Source organism: Thalassophryne amazonica, chromosome 11 (assembly GCF_902500255.1).
Source record: "Thalassophryne amazonica chromosome 11, fThaAma1.1, whole genome shotgun sequence".
Lineage (NCBI taxonomy): Eukaryota > Metazoa > Chordata > Actinopteri > Batrachoidiformes > Batrachoididae > Thalassophryne > Thalassophryne amazonica.
This window is the reverse complement of record NC_047113.1, coordinates 33,539,132-33,557,627: the sequence shown is the minus strand read 5'-3', so window position 1 is coordinate 33,557,627 and position 18,496 is coordinate 33,539,132. Positions and strand designations below refer to the sequence as shown.

General features: G+C 40.2%; 1 protein-coding gene across 2 annotated transcripts in view; it reads left to right on the top strand.

Moving 5' to 3' along the window:
• LOC117520379 overlaps positions 1 to 11,459 on the top strand; it is a 42,162-nt gene extending 30,703 nt beyond the window's left edge. For both annotated transcript variants that reach the window (XM_034181727.1, XM_034181726.1), the window contains exons 2-6: positions 3,659 to 3,805; positions 3,900 to 4,190; positions 4,288 to 4,439; positions 4,527 to 4,622; positions 10,843 to 11,459. In XM_034181727.1, the coding sequence (XP_034037618.1) occupies positions 3,659 to 3,805; positions 3,900 to 4,190; positions 4,288 to 4,439; positions 4,527 to 4,622; positions 10,843 to 10,905 (749 nt within the window). In that variant the 3' untranslated portion in view covers positions 10,906 to 11,459. The remainder of the gene's footprint in view (positions 1 to 3,658; positions 3,806 to 3,899; positions 4,191 to 4,287; positions 4,440 to 4,526; positions 4,623 to 10,842) is intronic.
• The last annotated feature ends 7,037 nt before the right edge of the window (positions 11,460 to 18,496 follow it).

Below are 18,496 nucleotides of genomic sequence, written 5' to 3'. Positions count from 1 at the left end.
ATTAATATTGCAGTACCTTGACTGGCCACTTGAGGCTTCTTCCGAAACACAGCACATTCCCAGCCTGGTACAAAAAAATGGGTTTGGTCTCTATAGATAGTTTCCACCTTCATGACATCTGTATGGGGGTGACTTTTTTTTTTTTCTTTCTTAGTTTGGCATGTTTAAAGTTTTGTGTAACTGTGGGTGTGGTTGCTTTGAGCGACAGTGGTTGAGCCCGCAGTGACTCCTCCTCTCACTGTGGCCGTAATTCAGTTTGTTGTGAAAGTGTAGTGACACGGACCCACAACAGGGGGCGCAAATGAACGGACAATAGGAGAAGTTAAATTTGAACACTTTACTGTTGTGAATGCCACAACTACACACAGCAGATTATAGAATGAATACAAAGTCAATTAATAAAGGTGTCGTGTGGGCAGGCTCGACGATAGGAGACGTCAGTCTGGAGAAGAACCGGAACCACACGATTTCCTCCGCCACCGAACCAGGAGGATACTGGAGCCGCCAGGTCCCGAGTCCCCCAGGTGGCCACCGTCTCCGCGTGTCGGATCTGGTACTGCTGGCGAAGAGCAAAAACAGTCAGGTGTGGGTGTGTGTACACCCCGTAACAAGGATGGTGGTTATTCCACCTCCACCTCTAATCACACGCTCATGCAGCTCCTGTCTAATTACATATCTGGCGGAATGCAGAGCGAAGCAGTCGCAGCATACGCTGGTCCTTCGGGAAGACAGCTGCAACAATGTATCGACTGAAAACAACGTTAGGAATTCTCAGGCTGAGAGTTACCTCCTTGGAAGAACGATATCTCGGCGACGTGGTGGAGGTGTCGTCCTGCTTTTATTTGGGGTGAGGCGCAGATGATTGGTGACAGCTGTCATAGCCGATGAGTGACAGCTGTCAACCCGGCCGCTCTTGGGAGGTGGCAGCGCCCTCTCATGCCTGAAGCCCGCACTTCAGACAGGGCGCCCTCTGGTGGTGGGCCAGCAGTACCTCCTCTTCTGGCGGCCCACACAACAGTGTTGCTAATTTAACGACTTTCTTGCTATATTTAGCAACTATTCAGACCCCTGTAGTGACTTTTTTTTCTCTTTTGAGTCACTTTTCCCAATGTCACTGACCGAGCAGTCCCACCTAAAAATCAGTCCACCCTGTCTTCACTGTGCATGCGTCATCAGTCACGATTCACAGATTATCACCTCGTTTCTGCTTAAAACTGCACTCCAGTCATCATCTATCTCAGCGACAGATATGAAGCTTTTGTACAAGCATCATTTCCACATAAATTCAGCATTATTTCATCATAAAAGAGAAGAAGCGAACAGAGCGCGACAGCTACACGAGCTGCTAGCTGTTGTGTTCAAAGCGTCATAGATTGTCACCTTGTTTCTGCTTAAAACTGACTTTAGAATTATTTAAGACGTTTTACCTTGTCATCTAATGGTTAATAATCCCATTAATCCATTTGACCGCTTTTGGTGAAGAGACTGTCTCAGATGAGCTGCTGAGCTCCGAAATGACGCATGCGCAATTTTTACAGGCGGTTCGTTCGGTCTGTGACATGGGTCCTATGGACAGAAACAACAAGAATCAACAGAAGAAAGTTCATTTTTAGAAACATATTGTTTTTTTCCTCAGTATTTGTTTCAGTGTTATTCCTGTCTCTACAGCATCTGTAATTACATGTACATGGTCAATTATGCAAATTAGGTAATGACATCATTTAGCAACTTTTAAGATGGCTTTTAGTGACTTTCCTTACTGAGGAACTGGAAACAGTGGTAACTCAGAGTCTGCTAGCTGTTGTGTTTTTGCTGTATCTATCATTTTGAAGTATTTTATTCCAAACACCTAGAATAATACAGCTTGTTGTGCAGTAAAATTCCCTAACTGATCCTCTAAGATGTCTCTGTTGCAATATTCACACTGAGTTAAACTTTGAACGGATTTAATATTGAATGCTATCGGTGTTAGCACTTTTATCAGCTGTCAGTAGCTTCAACCCTTAGGTCCACTTAAAGGAAAAAAAAACTCATTGATAAAATACAGCTGGGAAGGTAGACTGTACTATAAACTGTGTATAAATGAAAATAAGGAGCCCTTACAACTGAAATATCCGCCTCCAAAAGTCAGAATTCATCCACCATTGACGATTTCATAAATGCCGCCATTGACATAATTTTAACCAATTAGAAAAAAATCCCCCGGATCGCTTGGAGAATGCTGTGACGTAGCATGGGCACAGAAACTACACACGGCGAACACACGCTGATGTGAATACCGTAATTTCCGGATTATAAACCACTACTTTTTTCACACGCTTTGAACACTGCAGCTTAAACAGTGATGCAGCTAATTTATGGATTTTTATAGGCTTTCTCATAAGTCGAAATACGTCAATTGATGCTGTCCATTAATTGGCTGAAAGCTGCAGTCCTCATGCGGTGTAAATTCACCCAGACAATAAATATAAAGTCTTACCTGTTAGTTATAGTGGATTCATCAACATGTCCTACAGAAAATGACATCTGAAAACAATTAAATCCTTGTCATGGATGAAAAGTCCCTCTGGCACTTTGCGTTGCAGTTGCGCCTCCCATTAGAACAGTCAGCCGAGTCTTTTCTCTCTCTCCCCCCCCCCTTCCTCACCGTCTCTCTGTCTTTGTGCTACAAGTTGAAAACATCACAGCGTCTTAATATCTCATTTACCAGACACCAGGCGATCCTGGCTGCATGATGACATTATCTCATGATGCACAAAGGAAAAAAAAAAGTTAAAATTACCGGTACACGGTTCTGCACGTGGAGCGGATCAGACGCCGCGACACACCATGCGTGCGCTAGATGATGTGCGCGTCAGAAACAGCATATACAGTATGTAGGGACGAGAGGGTGCACGCTTTCTTTGCAACCACCCAGTCCACCAGGTGATTTCACTGATTAACTGATTTCACCTGCACAAAGTGATGTTAATCAGTGAAATCACCTGGTGGAGCGGGTGGCTGCAAAGAAAGCGTGCACCCTCTCGGCCCTTTCTGGGACGAGTTTGAAACCTCTAACATCTTTTCCCCTCTAAATTGCAGGGCGACACTGGCAGAGTGTTGAACCTCTGTGCCCATGTGACGTCACACATCACTGTTATAGCAGACGGCATGGCTGCTGGCTGGTGGCTTTTGATCAGCCATACAAACACGCTCTTACCTTTAACATAAGTGATCACACATGCCTACAACTTTCAATGTCATAATCTACCAACCCAACTGTAAATTATCAGTGGGTTTTATTTTCCTTTAATGCACGATTACTGAAAAAATAAGCAGCTCATACATTTAATGTCCACACTAAAGTAAGCCCTACGGAGTCTCCAAAAATATGATTTAGCTGGCGGTTCAGACTCGAAGAGAGGGGTGTATTCAGGGATTTTTCATCACACACTGCTCCACGCTTTTGTGCATTAATGAGTTCATCGTGAATCAGTGCAAGCGGTGTCATTTGGATGTTCAAGGTATGTATAGAAAACCAATGATGACATCACACAGGTGTTGTCCAGTGTATATATATAGTCTGTGGTCATATTCCATCAAAATGCATTGCCAAGCAAAAAAGGGAACCACTGAATTATGTAAATGTACATGGTTTTTTTTTTTTACTTTTCTGAAGCAATCCAGAAGACCAATGGAGAAAACTTCTACTCCGATGTTCCCAAGCAGGCTGGGATGAATAAGCTGTCTCCGGCAGACAACAGGGGCTACAACTTCAGGAAGAAAGACAACATTTTGCTGTTGAGGAAAAACCTGACAGTAACAGGTGATGATAGAAACACAAACACACACGGATCATTCAGACTGCTGTGTATTTCCAGAAATGTTCTTATTCAGTCATCTCTCTCCATCACACACAGATGTGAAGGGAGTCTCTGATTTAAGGGAAGGTGGAACTCTCACCATCCCACTTTCCCCGGAGTGCACCTCATGCAATATGTTCTATACCAACAAATGGGACAAAAAACGCGTGATAGTGATGAAGGCAGGGATCCTGGTTGAAGATGGGCCATTTAGAGGGCGAATTAGGAAGCTGAACCCAGATGAGATACAAATCCTTTCACTGAAACATCAAGACTCCGGCTGCTTTGAAGTCATAGATCAGCAAGGCTTCATTGTTTTTCTTTTGGACTTCTATGTTCAAGAAAGCTGTAAGTAACAAAATGTACTAGATTACAGATGTAATAACATTAGATGAATTCATGGTTATTTCAAATAATGCATAAACTATCCCCACTTACCTTCCAGACACAACTACGATTTCATTTGCTTGGATTTGCATTCCTGCCATCCTGATCCTTGTGGTGATTTTATGCATTTTCGTTTACAAGAGGCTCTGTCGTAAAAACAGAGCAGCTGAGTCTGCTCCTCTAATTGCTGAGGTTCCACCTATGTCTCATGTAAGTTGATCTCTAAATGGATTCTACATAATGATGTGGATTTCCTCTAAGAGATTTTTCACATCAAATTTTTTGTTGATATTACAGACTGCATATCAAACTACAGGCCAGTGTCCTCCACCATATCCTTCTTTGAATCCCACCAGGATTCCAGAAGCAAGAACCGGGTTTGCTGCAGTGCCCGTACGTTGAGTATGTCTGCTGTGCCTTTTTCCTTTCAAATTCCTGGCTGACTGATTTCTGTAACCTCACTCAGCCCTTCAGAATTCATGTGACAGCCCACATGTCACAGATAGAACCAAACCAAGAACTTCCAAAGAGACAGACAGACACACACACACACACCTATCCTTGTATCTGTTACATTCTGGGGATGCAAGACCACACCATGCTTTCTGGGAACCACCTTTTCTACTTGTACTGTTCTGGAAAAAAAAAAAGTAGCGTCATGGCAGTGAACAGAAATCTCAATTCAAAAATCCATTTAGACAAAGTAGAGGTCCACACCAGACTAGGACCCCCATTCTGGGGACTGAACTTGGATACATGTGGGGTCATAACAAGCACACCGTCTGGTCTGACTTACTCTGTGGGTACTTCTTGAACACACAGTCACGAAAAAACACAATTAAGGGAACCACTCAAGTACTGCATTCACTTTCTTGTTGTACACTTTAAAATTTAAAATCACTGGAGCTTGACATTAGGGATGCACCGATCCAGATATACCAGTATCGGGTATCGGCCTGATCCCGTATTCATTTATTATTCATTTGTAATCATAAAACGTATCCGATACCTCCTTTACAGCAGTGTGATGTCAACCTGTCAATGTGGGATTTTCTCGCTCACGCTCCGAAATGTCCGGAATATAAGCTGCTACGTTTTTCATACGTTTTGAACACTGTGGTGTGGCTAATTTAAAGATTTTTTTTTTTTAACAGGTTTTCATGTAATTTACTCATAAGTCAAATATGTCCATCAATGCTGTCCATTAATTGGATGAGCGCCGCTGTCCATCATGCGCAGTAAATTCACACACACGGTAAATAAAAGTCTTACCTGTTGGTTTCAGTGGAATTCATCATTCAGTACAATCCAGTTTATTTGTAGAGCACATTTAAAAACAACAAGGTTGCCCAAAGTGCTGTACAACAAAGACAAATAAAATGGATACATGGTAGACAACAGTGGAAACAGTATAAGTCTTTACAACAGTAAAATCATCAACCCTCTACTCAAAAGCCAAAGAAAAGAAATATGTTTTAAGGCGAGATTTAAAGACTACAAGTGAATCTGCTTGCCTGATACAAAAAGGCAGGTCATTCCACAATCTGGGACCAACAACAGAAAAAGCTCTATCACCTCTGAGTTTGAGCTTGGTCTGAGGAACTACAACCCCAATTCCAATGAAGTTGGGACATTTTGTAAAATGTAAATAAAAACAGAATACAATGATTTGCAAAACCTCTTCAACCTATATTCAATTGAATACACCACAAAGACAAGATATTTAATGTTCAAACTGATAAACTTTATTGTGTTTGTGCAAATATTTGCTCATTTTTAAATGGATGCCTGCAACACATTTCAAAAAAGCTGGGACAGTGGTATGTTTACCACTGTGTTACATCACCTTTCCTTCTAACAACAATCAATAAGTGTTTGGAAACTGAAGACACTAATTGTTGAAGCTTTGTAGGCAGAATTCTTTCCCATTCTTGTTTGATGTACGACATCAGTTGTTCAACAGTCCGGGGTCTCCATTGTCATAGTTTGTGCTTCATAATGCGCCACACATTTTCAATGGGTGACCGGTCTGGACTGCAGGCAGGCCAGTCTAGTACCTGCACTCTTTTACTACGAAGCCACGCTGTTGTAACATGTGCAGAATGTGGCTTGGCATTGTCTTGCTGACATAAGCAGGGACGTCCCTGAAAAAGACGTTGATTAGATGGCAGCATGTGTTGGTCCAAAACCTGGATGTACCTTTCAGCAGTGATGGTGCCATCACAGATGTGTAAATTGCACATGCCATGGGCACTAACACACCCCCATACCATCACAGATGCTGGTTTTTGAACTTTGCGCTGGTAACAATCTGGATGGTCTTTTTCCTGTTTTGTCCAGAGGATACGATGTCCATAATTTCCAAAACCAGTTTGAAATGTGGACTCATCAGACCACAGCTCACTTTTCCACTTTGCATCTGTCCATTTCAAATGAACTCAGGCTCAGAGAAGGCGGCAGCGTTTCTGGATGTTGTTGATGTATGGCTTTAGCTTTGCATGGTAGAGTTTTAACTTTGTGTTAACTGACAATGGTTTTCTGAAGTGTTCCTGAGACCATGCGGTAAAATCCTTTACACAATGATGTTAGTTTTTAATGCAGTGCCGCCTGAGGGATCAAAGGTCACAGGCATTCAATGTTGGCTTTCGGCCTTACCACTTACATGTAGAAAGTTCTCCAGATTCTCTGAATCTTCTGATTATATTATGGACTGTAGATGATGGAATCCCTAAATTCCTTGCAAGTGAACAAACTGCTGGACTATTTTTTTCACGTACTTGTTCACAAAGTGGTGATCCTCGCCCCACCTTTGCTTGTGAACCACTGAGCCTTTTGGGGATGCTCCTTTTATACCAATCATGACACCTGTTTCCAAACAGGTGTTCTTTGAGCATTCATCAACTTTCCCAGTCTTTTGTTGCCCTGCCCTAATTGAGCAAAATGAGCAAATATTTGCACAAAAATGAGCAAATATTTGCACAAAAACAGTAAAGTTTATCAGTTTGAACATTAAATATCTTGTCTTTGTGGTGTATTCAATTGAATATAGGTTGAAGAGGATTTGCAAATCATTGTATTCTGTTGTTATTTACATTTTACACAACGTCCCAACTTCAATGGAATTGGGGTTGTACAAACAGAGCTTAATCTTGTGACCTGAGAGAACGTGATGGAGAATAAGACATGAGCAGGTCAGACAGATAATGTGGGGCAAGTTTATTAAGGCATATAAAAACAAACAATAAAATTATACGATATCGAACTGGCAACCAGTGAAGGGAAGAAAGAATGGGTGAAATATGGTCATGCTTCCAAGATCCAGTTAAAAGACGGGCTGCAGCATTCTGAACCAGCTGCAGCTGTGCAAACAAGGCCTGGCTGATACCGGCTTACAGCGCATTACAATAGTCCAGCCGAGTCATGACAAAAGCATGGATTAAGATCTCTAAGTGATGCCTTGACAGTGAGGGCTTTATCTTAGCTAACTGCCTCAAGTGAAAGAAACTTGCCTTCACAACAGCACTGATTTGTTTATCAAGTTTAAAATCTCAGTCCATTTTCACACCAAGGTTACAAACAGTAGATTTAATGAACTGTGTCAATGGTCCAAGGTTTAATGATCCACAACTACCTGATTTATGCAACCCAGTCTCATGGCAAGTCATGATTCAGCAGCACGAAATATACATTAATCTACTGGTTTGTGATACTGTGATGAAAGGCACCTCATTTTCGTCACAGCAGCACAAATTCATTCTAATTCATTCCGTGATGGCTGCACGAAATTAAAAGTGAAGCAGGAGGGGTGGTTATGGTTAGGGTTGGGGGAAGGAGTAGGGTTAGTAATAGTGAGTTTAAAAAAAAGTCACGAAAATTTGATTCATTTCGTTTGGAACACAACATCTAAAATACTTTAATTCCTCATGTGGCTGAAAAAAAGTTCCTCTGAGTTCGGCACTTTGCGCTGCAGTTCCTCTGTTAGAACTCATATCAGGGTTCAGCGGGGGAGGTTGTCCGTCGGAAGTTGAGTCACTGCTCCTCGTTCACAGCTCATTTAACACAGACAACAGGCTATTCTGTCCGAACGAGAGGAAATTATCGCATGATCCACAAAAAATAAAATAATGTTAAAATTACTCTGTTTTCCCTCTACGTGTCACGGCAATGCCGCGCATGCTGTGCTCATCAATACTAAATGTTGCACCTTTGAGAAAAAACATTTACGATTTGTATTTGTGTATGTTACCAGTAATTAAAAGTTAAAAAATAGTATGGAGAGTGAAAAACTGTTTAGTTCAGTGTCTCACAATGTAGATAAAAAAAAGAGCTGATAACAGAGAGAAGCTTCTTTTCATCAAAATAAATCTGCCCCTCACAAAAGGCTTTTAGTGCTCACAGACATAAATAGCCACAGTTTCAGTTCAGTTCCTGATGTTGTATATTTTGTAGTGCTGAAGTCCACAGGTTACATTTCAGTGAGATGTCTGGCAGTGTCATGTTTGTTAAGAAACACACAATTCATGTTAAAGGACAATTTGTTGGAGTCAAAAAGTGAAATTACACGATTTAAGTGAAATGTTTGAAAATAAAAACAAAGCTAATGATATTGGTAGCAGTTACAGTCAAAAAGTAAGAAACAACTGATGAATAAAACATGTTTTCAAATTAATCATAAAACTGTAATGGTATCATTAAGTATTCATATAGGTACTTGGTATCGACGAGTACCAAAATGTATGTACTTGTACTCGGTCTGGAAAAAAGTGGTATCGGTGCATCCCTACATGACATGAACAACAACAGTAACAGCCTCCATCACAATAATGCCATACGAGTTGACATTCAAACAGCATTCGTGCAAGTCCTGTTGCATTTGAACTGCACTCAAACGCCTTGTAGAGCATTTTTACAGAAGTCGGCACATTCGCGTGTGGCTCGTGCTGGAAACCATACGAATGGCGGTAGTCAATCTACTGCATTCATACTGCTGTAGAAATGGACAATCAAACAGCATTTGTGCAAGTCAACCTGCAGTCATACTGCATTCGACCTGCAGCATGAATTGCATGAATGCTGTGCGAAGTGACATTCAAACAACATTTGTGCGAGTCGTGCTGCAGCCCGCTGCATTCAAATTCCCAGCACAGTATTCGTGTGGCACTTAGGGAAACGTGCCAAATTGGCAGGTCAGCATGAATGTAGAGATCATGCACACTACTTTCGTGCTGCAGTTGAACTGGGGAATATTCGTATGTGGTCATACTGCATTTGAACTGGCATAGTTGTATGACTGGCATCTGAAATGGCAACCCACCAGCTTTTGGAGCAGTCTGATCATGTTGGCATGTCCCGATTGTGCCCCTGAAGAGCTCCACTGCCCCCCCGCATCCTGTTTGCACAAAGGAAATATTGTAATGTTTAAAGTACAACCATCACACACTGTGTCACATCGAGTCAGCGCAACTCTGTGACAGGTTGAAAAGCACTGCGGCCATATATACAGTAGTGTTCAGAATAATAGTAGTGCTATGTCACTAAAAAGATTAATCCAGGTTTTGAGTATATTTCTTATTGTTACATGGGAAACAAGGTACCAGTAGATTCAGTAGATTCTCACAAATCCAACAAGACCAAGCATTCATGATATGCACACTCTTAAGGCTATGAAATTGGGCTATTAGTAAAAAAAAGTAGAAAGGGGGGTGTTCACAATAATAGTAGCATCTGCTGTTGACACTACAAACTCAAAACTATTATGTTCAAAGTGCTTTTTTTTAGCAATCCTGTGAATCACTAAACTAGTATTTAGTTGTATAACCACAGTTTTTCATGATTTCTTCACATCTGCGAGGCATTAATTTTGTTGGTTTGGAACCAAGATCCTCTTAGTCCTTAATCTTTTTAGTCACATAGCACTACTATTATTCTGAACACTACTGTACGTATATATATTTTCTGAGTTAAGTCTTCTGTTTCCTGTTCTGTTGAACTGATATGTATGCTAGTTGTGTTCTCTTCCTCTGCCTCTGGATTAGTAGCTGCATATTGTAACCCACCATCCGCTTCTTTCTGTTCCCACTTAGATGAATGATTGTTAACCAAGCAGTGTTGTTCTCTGCTTTGGGGTGTATAATTCTACCATTATATTGACTGAGTGCATTATTCATCTGAAGAAAAAAAACATAAAGGCAGCATAGGTCAGCAACTGTGGATCAAACATGGAAAAAGAAGCCTCCAAAGCAGATAAGAACCACAAGTGACAGTAAGTCAAGTTATTGAAAATACACACAACACAGATTTCAAAATAAGAGCATGAGGAATAACTACCACCAAGGAGACTTCAGCAGGAAAGCACAAAAGATTATTAACACAAAGGAGAATTTGCACAGAGTGTGAGGAGATGTAAGACACATTTTAACAAAGTTATCAAAAATCCCAAGAGCAGAATACAGATGCCACAGACTTGAACTATGACACATAGAAGGCAAAGAAAAGTGCTGAACATTTTACCAGCTACATGGTTTAGAAAATGGACGGCCAGTCTCCAGTCCTTTTGGACTCATTGACAGTGGAGCTCAGGTCTATTTTCTTTTCTTATTACTTCTCTCTCCAGGTTGCAGCTCCAGCTCAGCAATACGCTGCTCCAGTTTGTCCCGGGACTGGTCTTATTCGCTGAGATGAAGTTTGACCAAAAAGGATTGACCTCCCCTTGGGCTGTCCCTCAAAGTTTAGACTCAAAATTTTTGATGGCTGTACCGCTGACAAAGTCAACGTCCTTTAATTTAAGCGCAGCTTAAATGAATTTGGTGCTGCATCTTGTGACCATTTGGCACAAAGCCTTGCTCGGTCTTAAATACATTTTGATACTTCAAAAAAGTGACTTTATATCTCATAGTCTAAACATGTTACAAAGTGGGACATCTTGCCCATTTATATATAAATGGATTCAAATATTGGAGACCAAACCAGTCTGAAGAAAATTACCTGCTTTCTAAAAACAGCATTGTGCATTTAAGATTTTACTCTTGATATGATATATTTGTTGGTATTATTAACAGTAGTATTTTGAAATGCATACAGAAAACATTATATGGTTAAAGTTACCTTAGTACATCTTGAAAGTATTCACAGCCCTTCACTTTTTCCACATTTTATGTTACAGCTTTATTCCAAAATGGAGCAAATTCATTTTTTTTCACTTCAAAATTTTACTCACAACACCCCATAATGACAACATGAAAAGTTTTTTTTTTTTTTTTTTTGCAAATTTATTCAAGATAAAAAAAACTTAAATCACATGTACATAAGTATTCACACCTTTTGCTCAATACTTTGTTGATGCAGCTTTGGCATTGATTACAGCCTCAAGTCTTCTTGAATATGATGCCGCAAGCTTGCTACATGTATTTTTGCAGCACCTCTCAAGCGCTGTCAGGTTGGATGGGGCTGGGCCACTCAAGGACATTCACAGAGTTGTCCTGAAGCCACTCCTTTGATATCTTGGCTGGGCTTTAGGGTCACTGTCCTGCTTAACGATGAACCGTTGCCCCAGTCTGAGGTCAAGAGCGCTCTATATCGTCAACAATCAATACTAATCATAATCACTTCACATCTTATTCAAGGTTATTTTTACACGTGGTTTATACCTGCTCATTACGTGTCTTCAGATTTATATGTTTGTGTTCTTTTCTATCATTATACCTTGAAGTTGTGTGTGTATCATTAATACTTGGTTAAAAGACAGCATTCTCAAAATATTTCATAGGGTTAATGTGTGTATCTTACATTGAAGAGCATTTTTAGCATTAAAAAAAACTTTGACATGTTTATAAAATATGCATATTGTAGTAAGTTGATCTTTTATTACAATATGTTGGTGAAAAAATTGAACATAGTGTTTTAAAATAAAGTTTGATCATAAAACTGTAGTTGTTATGTGTTATTTACTCTGACTTAAGTGAAATAAGTTAGTAATCCTCAAGAAAATTAAGGTGACATTGTGCATGGACTTTTCTGAGTACAATGGAGGTAAAATACAGACGTTACCTTAACTCAAATTAAATAATTTGATGACTTAAGTTGGTTCAACTTAACCTTGTAGAGGGCAAAGCAAATCACATCTAATAAACCACTTAGCTAAATGCTTTACTTAATGTGAATTCGTCTGACTATAAAGCTGTTTGATTTCTTTCCTTTTGTACTTTGACACTTTCTTCCCCTTCTATTCTCAATTGCTCATATCTCACTGGGACAAATATTCAATTCTCCTCAGCACTTCCAATGTCATGTGTCACATTCACCAATGCTGAATTAAGAAATGTAGCAATTTGTTTTGATTTGTTATGCTTCTAATTTCATTGTTACACTTGGTGCAATGGTTACATTAATATTTTCTCAGACTTTTTTTTTTGTGTTCCCTTTTTCTTTTAAACTGTAATGGAAAACATGTCCATGATAAACGCCAAGAAATTTGAATTTTGAATGTATTCCTACTTGCTTTCAAATTCCCTCTCATTTTCCTCTCTTCAGTGTCATTCACTCTGTTCACCTTACACACAATATTCATGTATATTCATATATTTTTCATTCACCTACTCAATTTTTTTTATACAGCTTAGTTAACTTTTTGTTCAAACATAAGATACAACATGTACGTCATTTTCAGGCTTATTCCCTCAGGCTTACATGTACATAAAAAATGACAGTTGGATTTTTTTTTATTACAATTCTAATAAAACATAGACGCTTTGTGTAATCATCAGCGAGCTTATCAATATATATATATATATATATATATATATATATATATATATATATATATATATATATATATATATATATATATATATATTGGTACCATATCAAAAACAAAGTGGATTAAAAAAATCAAGATATCTTGCTTTGGTTCATTATGCTTCTTAATAGCTTGAAAATTTGGTACACTTAAAATTATGCTGCTTCTATAATGCACTACATTTCTTCCTCAAAATATGAAACATTCATGGGCTTGATGAATGGGAAAAGCATTTACCATTAATCACAGAATCTTCTTTTGTTGTTGTTCTAATACAAGTTTAACCATACAAAGTAACAGGAAAAGCCATATTTTATCTGTATTGTTCTCCAAAACATTTCACTTCAAACTCTGTATCCTTTGTCCACAACCTTTGAACTGATGATTTGTGCAGTTTACAGCTGGACATGCAGGCATTTTGCAACAAAATCATGAGGATTAAATTGTGTGCACCAGGAAGTTGTCTGCGTAGAAAAGATTGTTCAGGAGTGGAACATGTGAGTGGTAATATGGCCGCTTCAAAAATATTAGTCAATGAGCTATATTTTAGAAAATGAGTCGGAAGCAGTAAAGGGAGATGGTTTCTACATCCAAACATGCATGGCATGTCCTTTTTATTTCACAGAAAAGTAAAAAAGCACTTTCAACTTTACAGGCAAACAACTTATATACCATTCAGCCCAGCTTGTGCCCCGCAGGGGGCTTAGCAGTGGAACACTAAAGGCCGGCCTGGCCTTTAGTGTTAATTGTGTCCATCTCATTTTATGAATATGAAGTTTTCCCAGGAGCAGTAGAAGCTGGATAAAGTACATGATATCTTTGTTCATGTTCTTGTATTCAAAGCATAATACAATAGCCCTCTCTATAAAATAAATTATCTAGTTTTCTTCCTTATGTAGTGTTGTAAATCAGTCCAAAACATTCTGGCATGTATATACTGACAAAACAAATGACAAATTCTTCAACGTGTAGCTCACAAAAGGTACAGGAGTAACCATTTTAAGCTTACACTTCAGGGTTTTTAACAGGGTAAACTTTTGCCATATTTTTAAAGAGACTTCTTTAACTTTATTGCTCAAACAAAATTTCTCCTCATTTAGTCAAAGTTTAATCCTATTAATTTCACCATATAAAGAAGACCAACAGAATCTCCCAGAGGGCAGAGTTGCCTTCTGCAAAAATGTTCTTGTCTGGTGAAGTTGATATCCCCAAAAAGAGATGCTCCAATAAACTATCAGTATGCCGCTGTTGAGTTGGTCACTAATCTGAGCGTCAGCAATTGTGCCTCAAAAAAATTGCAGGACACCTCGTTGTAACGCATCAAAGATCATTGTATATTCTTCAGCGTTACAAGTAGATTAAAATTTTATTAAAAAAATCATCATAGGCTAACAGATTTCCATCTGCGCTGAAGAGCTGTTTAACCAGGACAATACCATTTTCCACCCGTTTGCAAAATACAGCGACTTATTCTTCCAAAGGATATTATCATTATATAATGATTTGTTCGAGAGACGTCATGCTTGTATCCAAGTTTCCATGTCAGCAGAGCTTGTTTATGAAAACTGGGCAACTGTACTGGGCAACTGTAATTTTGTATTCATATTTAAGTAAGAATTTATCCCCACCCACCAGATTAAAAACATATTTTGGGAAGACATTCCAAATAGTATCTTTTCCACTTAGTAAGTTGGTTAACTGTTTTACTTTGAAAGAGTTAACGTTTAAGTCATAAGTCACAAAATGACAAACATGACTCAAATAATGGACCCAATAATCTGTGCCTATGTGAATAAATTGTTTGACCACCAAAATTATGCTATTATATATTATTTAATATTTATTAAACGCTATTATATTATTATTATTATTATTATTATTATTATATTATTGACCTTAGTACAAAAGTCAATGTGAGTGGATTACAGCTCTGGTTTAATAGTCTGATTGCCTAAGGGAAGAAACTGTTTCCCATCCTGGCAGTTGAGGCCCATACTCTACCGAACCTTCTTTCAGAGAGCAGGAGGGAGAAGGGAGAGTGGGATGGGTGGGTGGGGTCCGTCACAATGTTTAAGGCCTTTCAAGTGCTACGGGTGGTGTAATTGTTTGTGGCAGAGGGGAAAGAGACCCCAGTGATCTTTTCAGTGGTCTATTGTGGTGCAGTTCCCAAACCAGGCAGTGATGCAGCTGCTCAGGATGCACTCTATTGTCCCTCTGAAGAAAGTGATGAGGATGGAGGGTGGAAGATCGGCTCTCTGCAGGAAGTAGACACACAGCTGAACTTTCTTGGCAATGGAGCTGGTGTTGAGAGTCCATTTGCCGTTCTGAAAGATCTCCACAGAGAACAGAATAGAGCTTTTATTGTCATTGTACATACATACAATGAAATTTGTCTTCTGCATTTAACCCATCCTAATTACAGCTATCCAACCACTAGGAGCAGTTGGCAGCCACAGTCCAGCGCCGGGGGACCAACTCCAGATGTAGAGACGCTGCCTCGGTCAGGTCAGAGAAAGGAAATAAGCACGTTTTTAATTGTGGGAGGAAACCCACACAGACATGGGAGAACATCCAAACTCCACACAGAAAGGACAGGAAGTGATCCCACGACCTTCTTGCTGTGAGGCACCAGTGCTAACCACTAAGCCACTGTTCCACAAACTCTAGTTTGTGTTTTGTGATTCCACTATGGCCATGAAATACTGTCAGTACATTATTTTGTAAGTCATCAATGTTTAAACATCATAAAAGAAAGAGGGAGAAAAGGGTCTGGGAATACAATGAAATACAAGAGGTAAACTTCATGTGTTAGTGTAAAGATTGTCCTTTGCTTTGATCAAGATATATGCTGCCATCTAATGGTAACAGTCAGTATTGTAGACAAACCGTTGGTGTCGTGCCAGCTACTAAACTCTTAGAATGCCTGATTCCAGGACCCCTGGGTCTTGATTCCAGGATATCAGGGTGGGTGGACAAACGTCTGGACACAAGTGCAGGACTCAACAAAGCCGCTCTGGTTTTTAAGATCATTTACTGCGACTTTTAGCAGGGTCCAGTACACAAAAAGGCAGTCCACAAACAGCAAACAAATCAGGTAAACCAGGTGATAAGGCGTGCTCGAAAAACAGGCAGGTGGTCAAAAAAACAAAACAAAAAAACACAAGGTTGCAAGCAGGACCTGGAAAACACAAGAACAGCGCTGGAAGCGAAGGCATAAAGCACAACAATCTGGTGAAGAACTAGTGCAACCAGTGAAGCTTACAGTATGTACACCTTGGTGATGAGCTACAGATTAGAAACAGGTGTGAGGAAAGATCTAGAATAGGGTGTGGCCCAAACAGTGTTCACCGCCCACCACCAAGCACAAAGAGAGACAGACAAGAGAGATAGGGGAAGACAAAGCCCAAGCAGGAAAAACCCAGCAAGAGAAATCACACACAGACAAAACAATCAAACCTAAACTAAGCAGAACCAAACAGAAAAAACATGACACAAAAAATCCAGATCATGACAGTTCCCTCCCCCTAACGGCCAACTCCAGACAGCCCAGGAGAGTCAGGGTGCTCAGCATGAAAGTCTCGGATCAAGCCAGGGTCCAGAATGATGCGGGAGGGGATCCAGGATCGTTCCTCTGGGCCATACCCCTCCCAGTTCACCAGGTACTGCACCTCCCTCACACGCCACTGAGACTCCAAGAGGCGCCGCACAGAGAAAACAGGACCACCATCCATGAACCGGGCCGGTGGTGGGGATTGGCCAAAGGACACAAAGAACTGGAGTGTATATGTTTCACATGGCTGACATGGAACATGGGGTGGATTCTCATGGACCTTCGAAGTTGCAAACATACAGAGACAGGATTAATAATTTTGGAGATGAGGAATGGACCGACAAACGAGTTTCCTTGGCAGCCCTCTAATAGGCAGATGAGGCATGAAAAGCCAAACCTTCTGGCCAGGGGTGTAGACAGGTGCCGTGGATCTCTTCTTATCGGCGGCCACCTTTATAGGCAGCTGACGCATGCTGGAAAGCCTGGCGAGCCCATATAAACATAAACTCCCTTTCAGACACCCTGGTTGGGTGGGTATGTCGCGTGCAGCCGACCTGATCTTAGACTCAATATCCCAGGTAATAGCGGACACAAAGCAAGACAAATGGAAACAGTGCTAGGCTCAGATGGCATATAAGAAGATCACCCTGCCTGGAAGATCATCCCGTTTACCGTTTTTAGAACCAGGATGGTAGGAAAGAACAAAATTAAACTGACCTGAAGAAAATGGCCCAACGGCCTGTCTGGTGTTTAGACGCTTAGCTGTGCAAAGGTACTCTACGTTTTTATGATCAGTCCAAACTAAATGGCTCTTGTGCCCCCTCAAGCCAATGGCACCACTCCTCCAAGGCCACTTTCACCGCCAACAGTTCCCGGTCACCAATGTTATAATTATGTTCAGTATCAACAATTCTTCAAGAGACAGGCACAGGGATGTAACTTATTATCAGTAGGATTAATGTGAGACAAGATTGCTCCGATGCCTACGTCGGAGGCATCAACTTCGACCACAATTTGTCGGGCGGGGTCAGGAAGGAGCAGGACGGGGACTGCAGTAAAGCTATCTTTTAGGACAGGAATGCCTCGTCACAATCTGGCATCCAGTGAAACTCCTGGAGGGATGAAGTGATGTTGTGGCAGAGGCACGCCATGGTACTGAAATTGTGGCTGAATTTAATGGTAAAAATTTGGGTCCATCTGGATCTCTCCCTGAGCGAGTCACAAATCCTACCAATTCTAAAAGTTCTGACCATTTTTATGCATTACATGTTACTGTGCTTTAAAATAAAATGTTTTACTTCCATTTCAGAATGACAAAATGTTGAGGAAACATCCATTATAGCAAAATTAAAGAAAACTTGGTGCACAACAAAAAGGAGGGAAATTTTATCAGCTGAAAAAGTAACGGACAAAGCAAAAGGAAATAATTAAAAAGTCATATTACAAATAGGAAGAAAAGAAGAGCTCCTGCAGGATGAAAGAGAAAGGGCATCCATGGTGAGGAAAGAAAAAGGTTAATCCAGAAGTGCCAGACAAAAAGCTGCTGCATCCTTATGTGAAAGGCAATGTCACAAAATATTGTAGCTTTAACATGGTAAATATAACATGGTGCAAATATCCACAGCGCAACTGATCTACTAACACAAAAAGAAGTTTCTGGCAGGGCTTTTAGGGACGGACCATTCAGTGCATCACAGTCACAGCACTCTATCTCTAACTTTATTTAATTGCTTGAATGATGATTTTACTCTTCAGCAAGCTGTATAATTGGGTTCTACTCTGTGATTCATTGCATGGTCCATCAGTAAATGTCCTCCAGAAAGAACTTAATTTTGTAAAGTTAACCTACGATGGATTGGAGTCATAAACCCAATGAATGACATTCCCGATGAACAACATTTATGAACAACATTCCCAAGGATT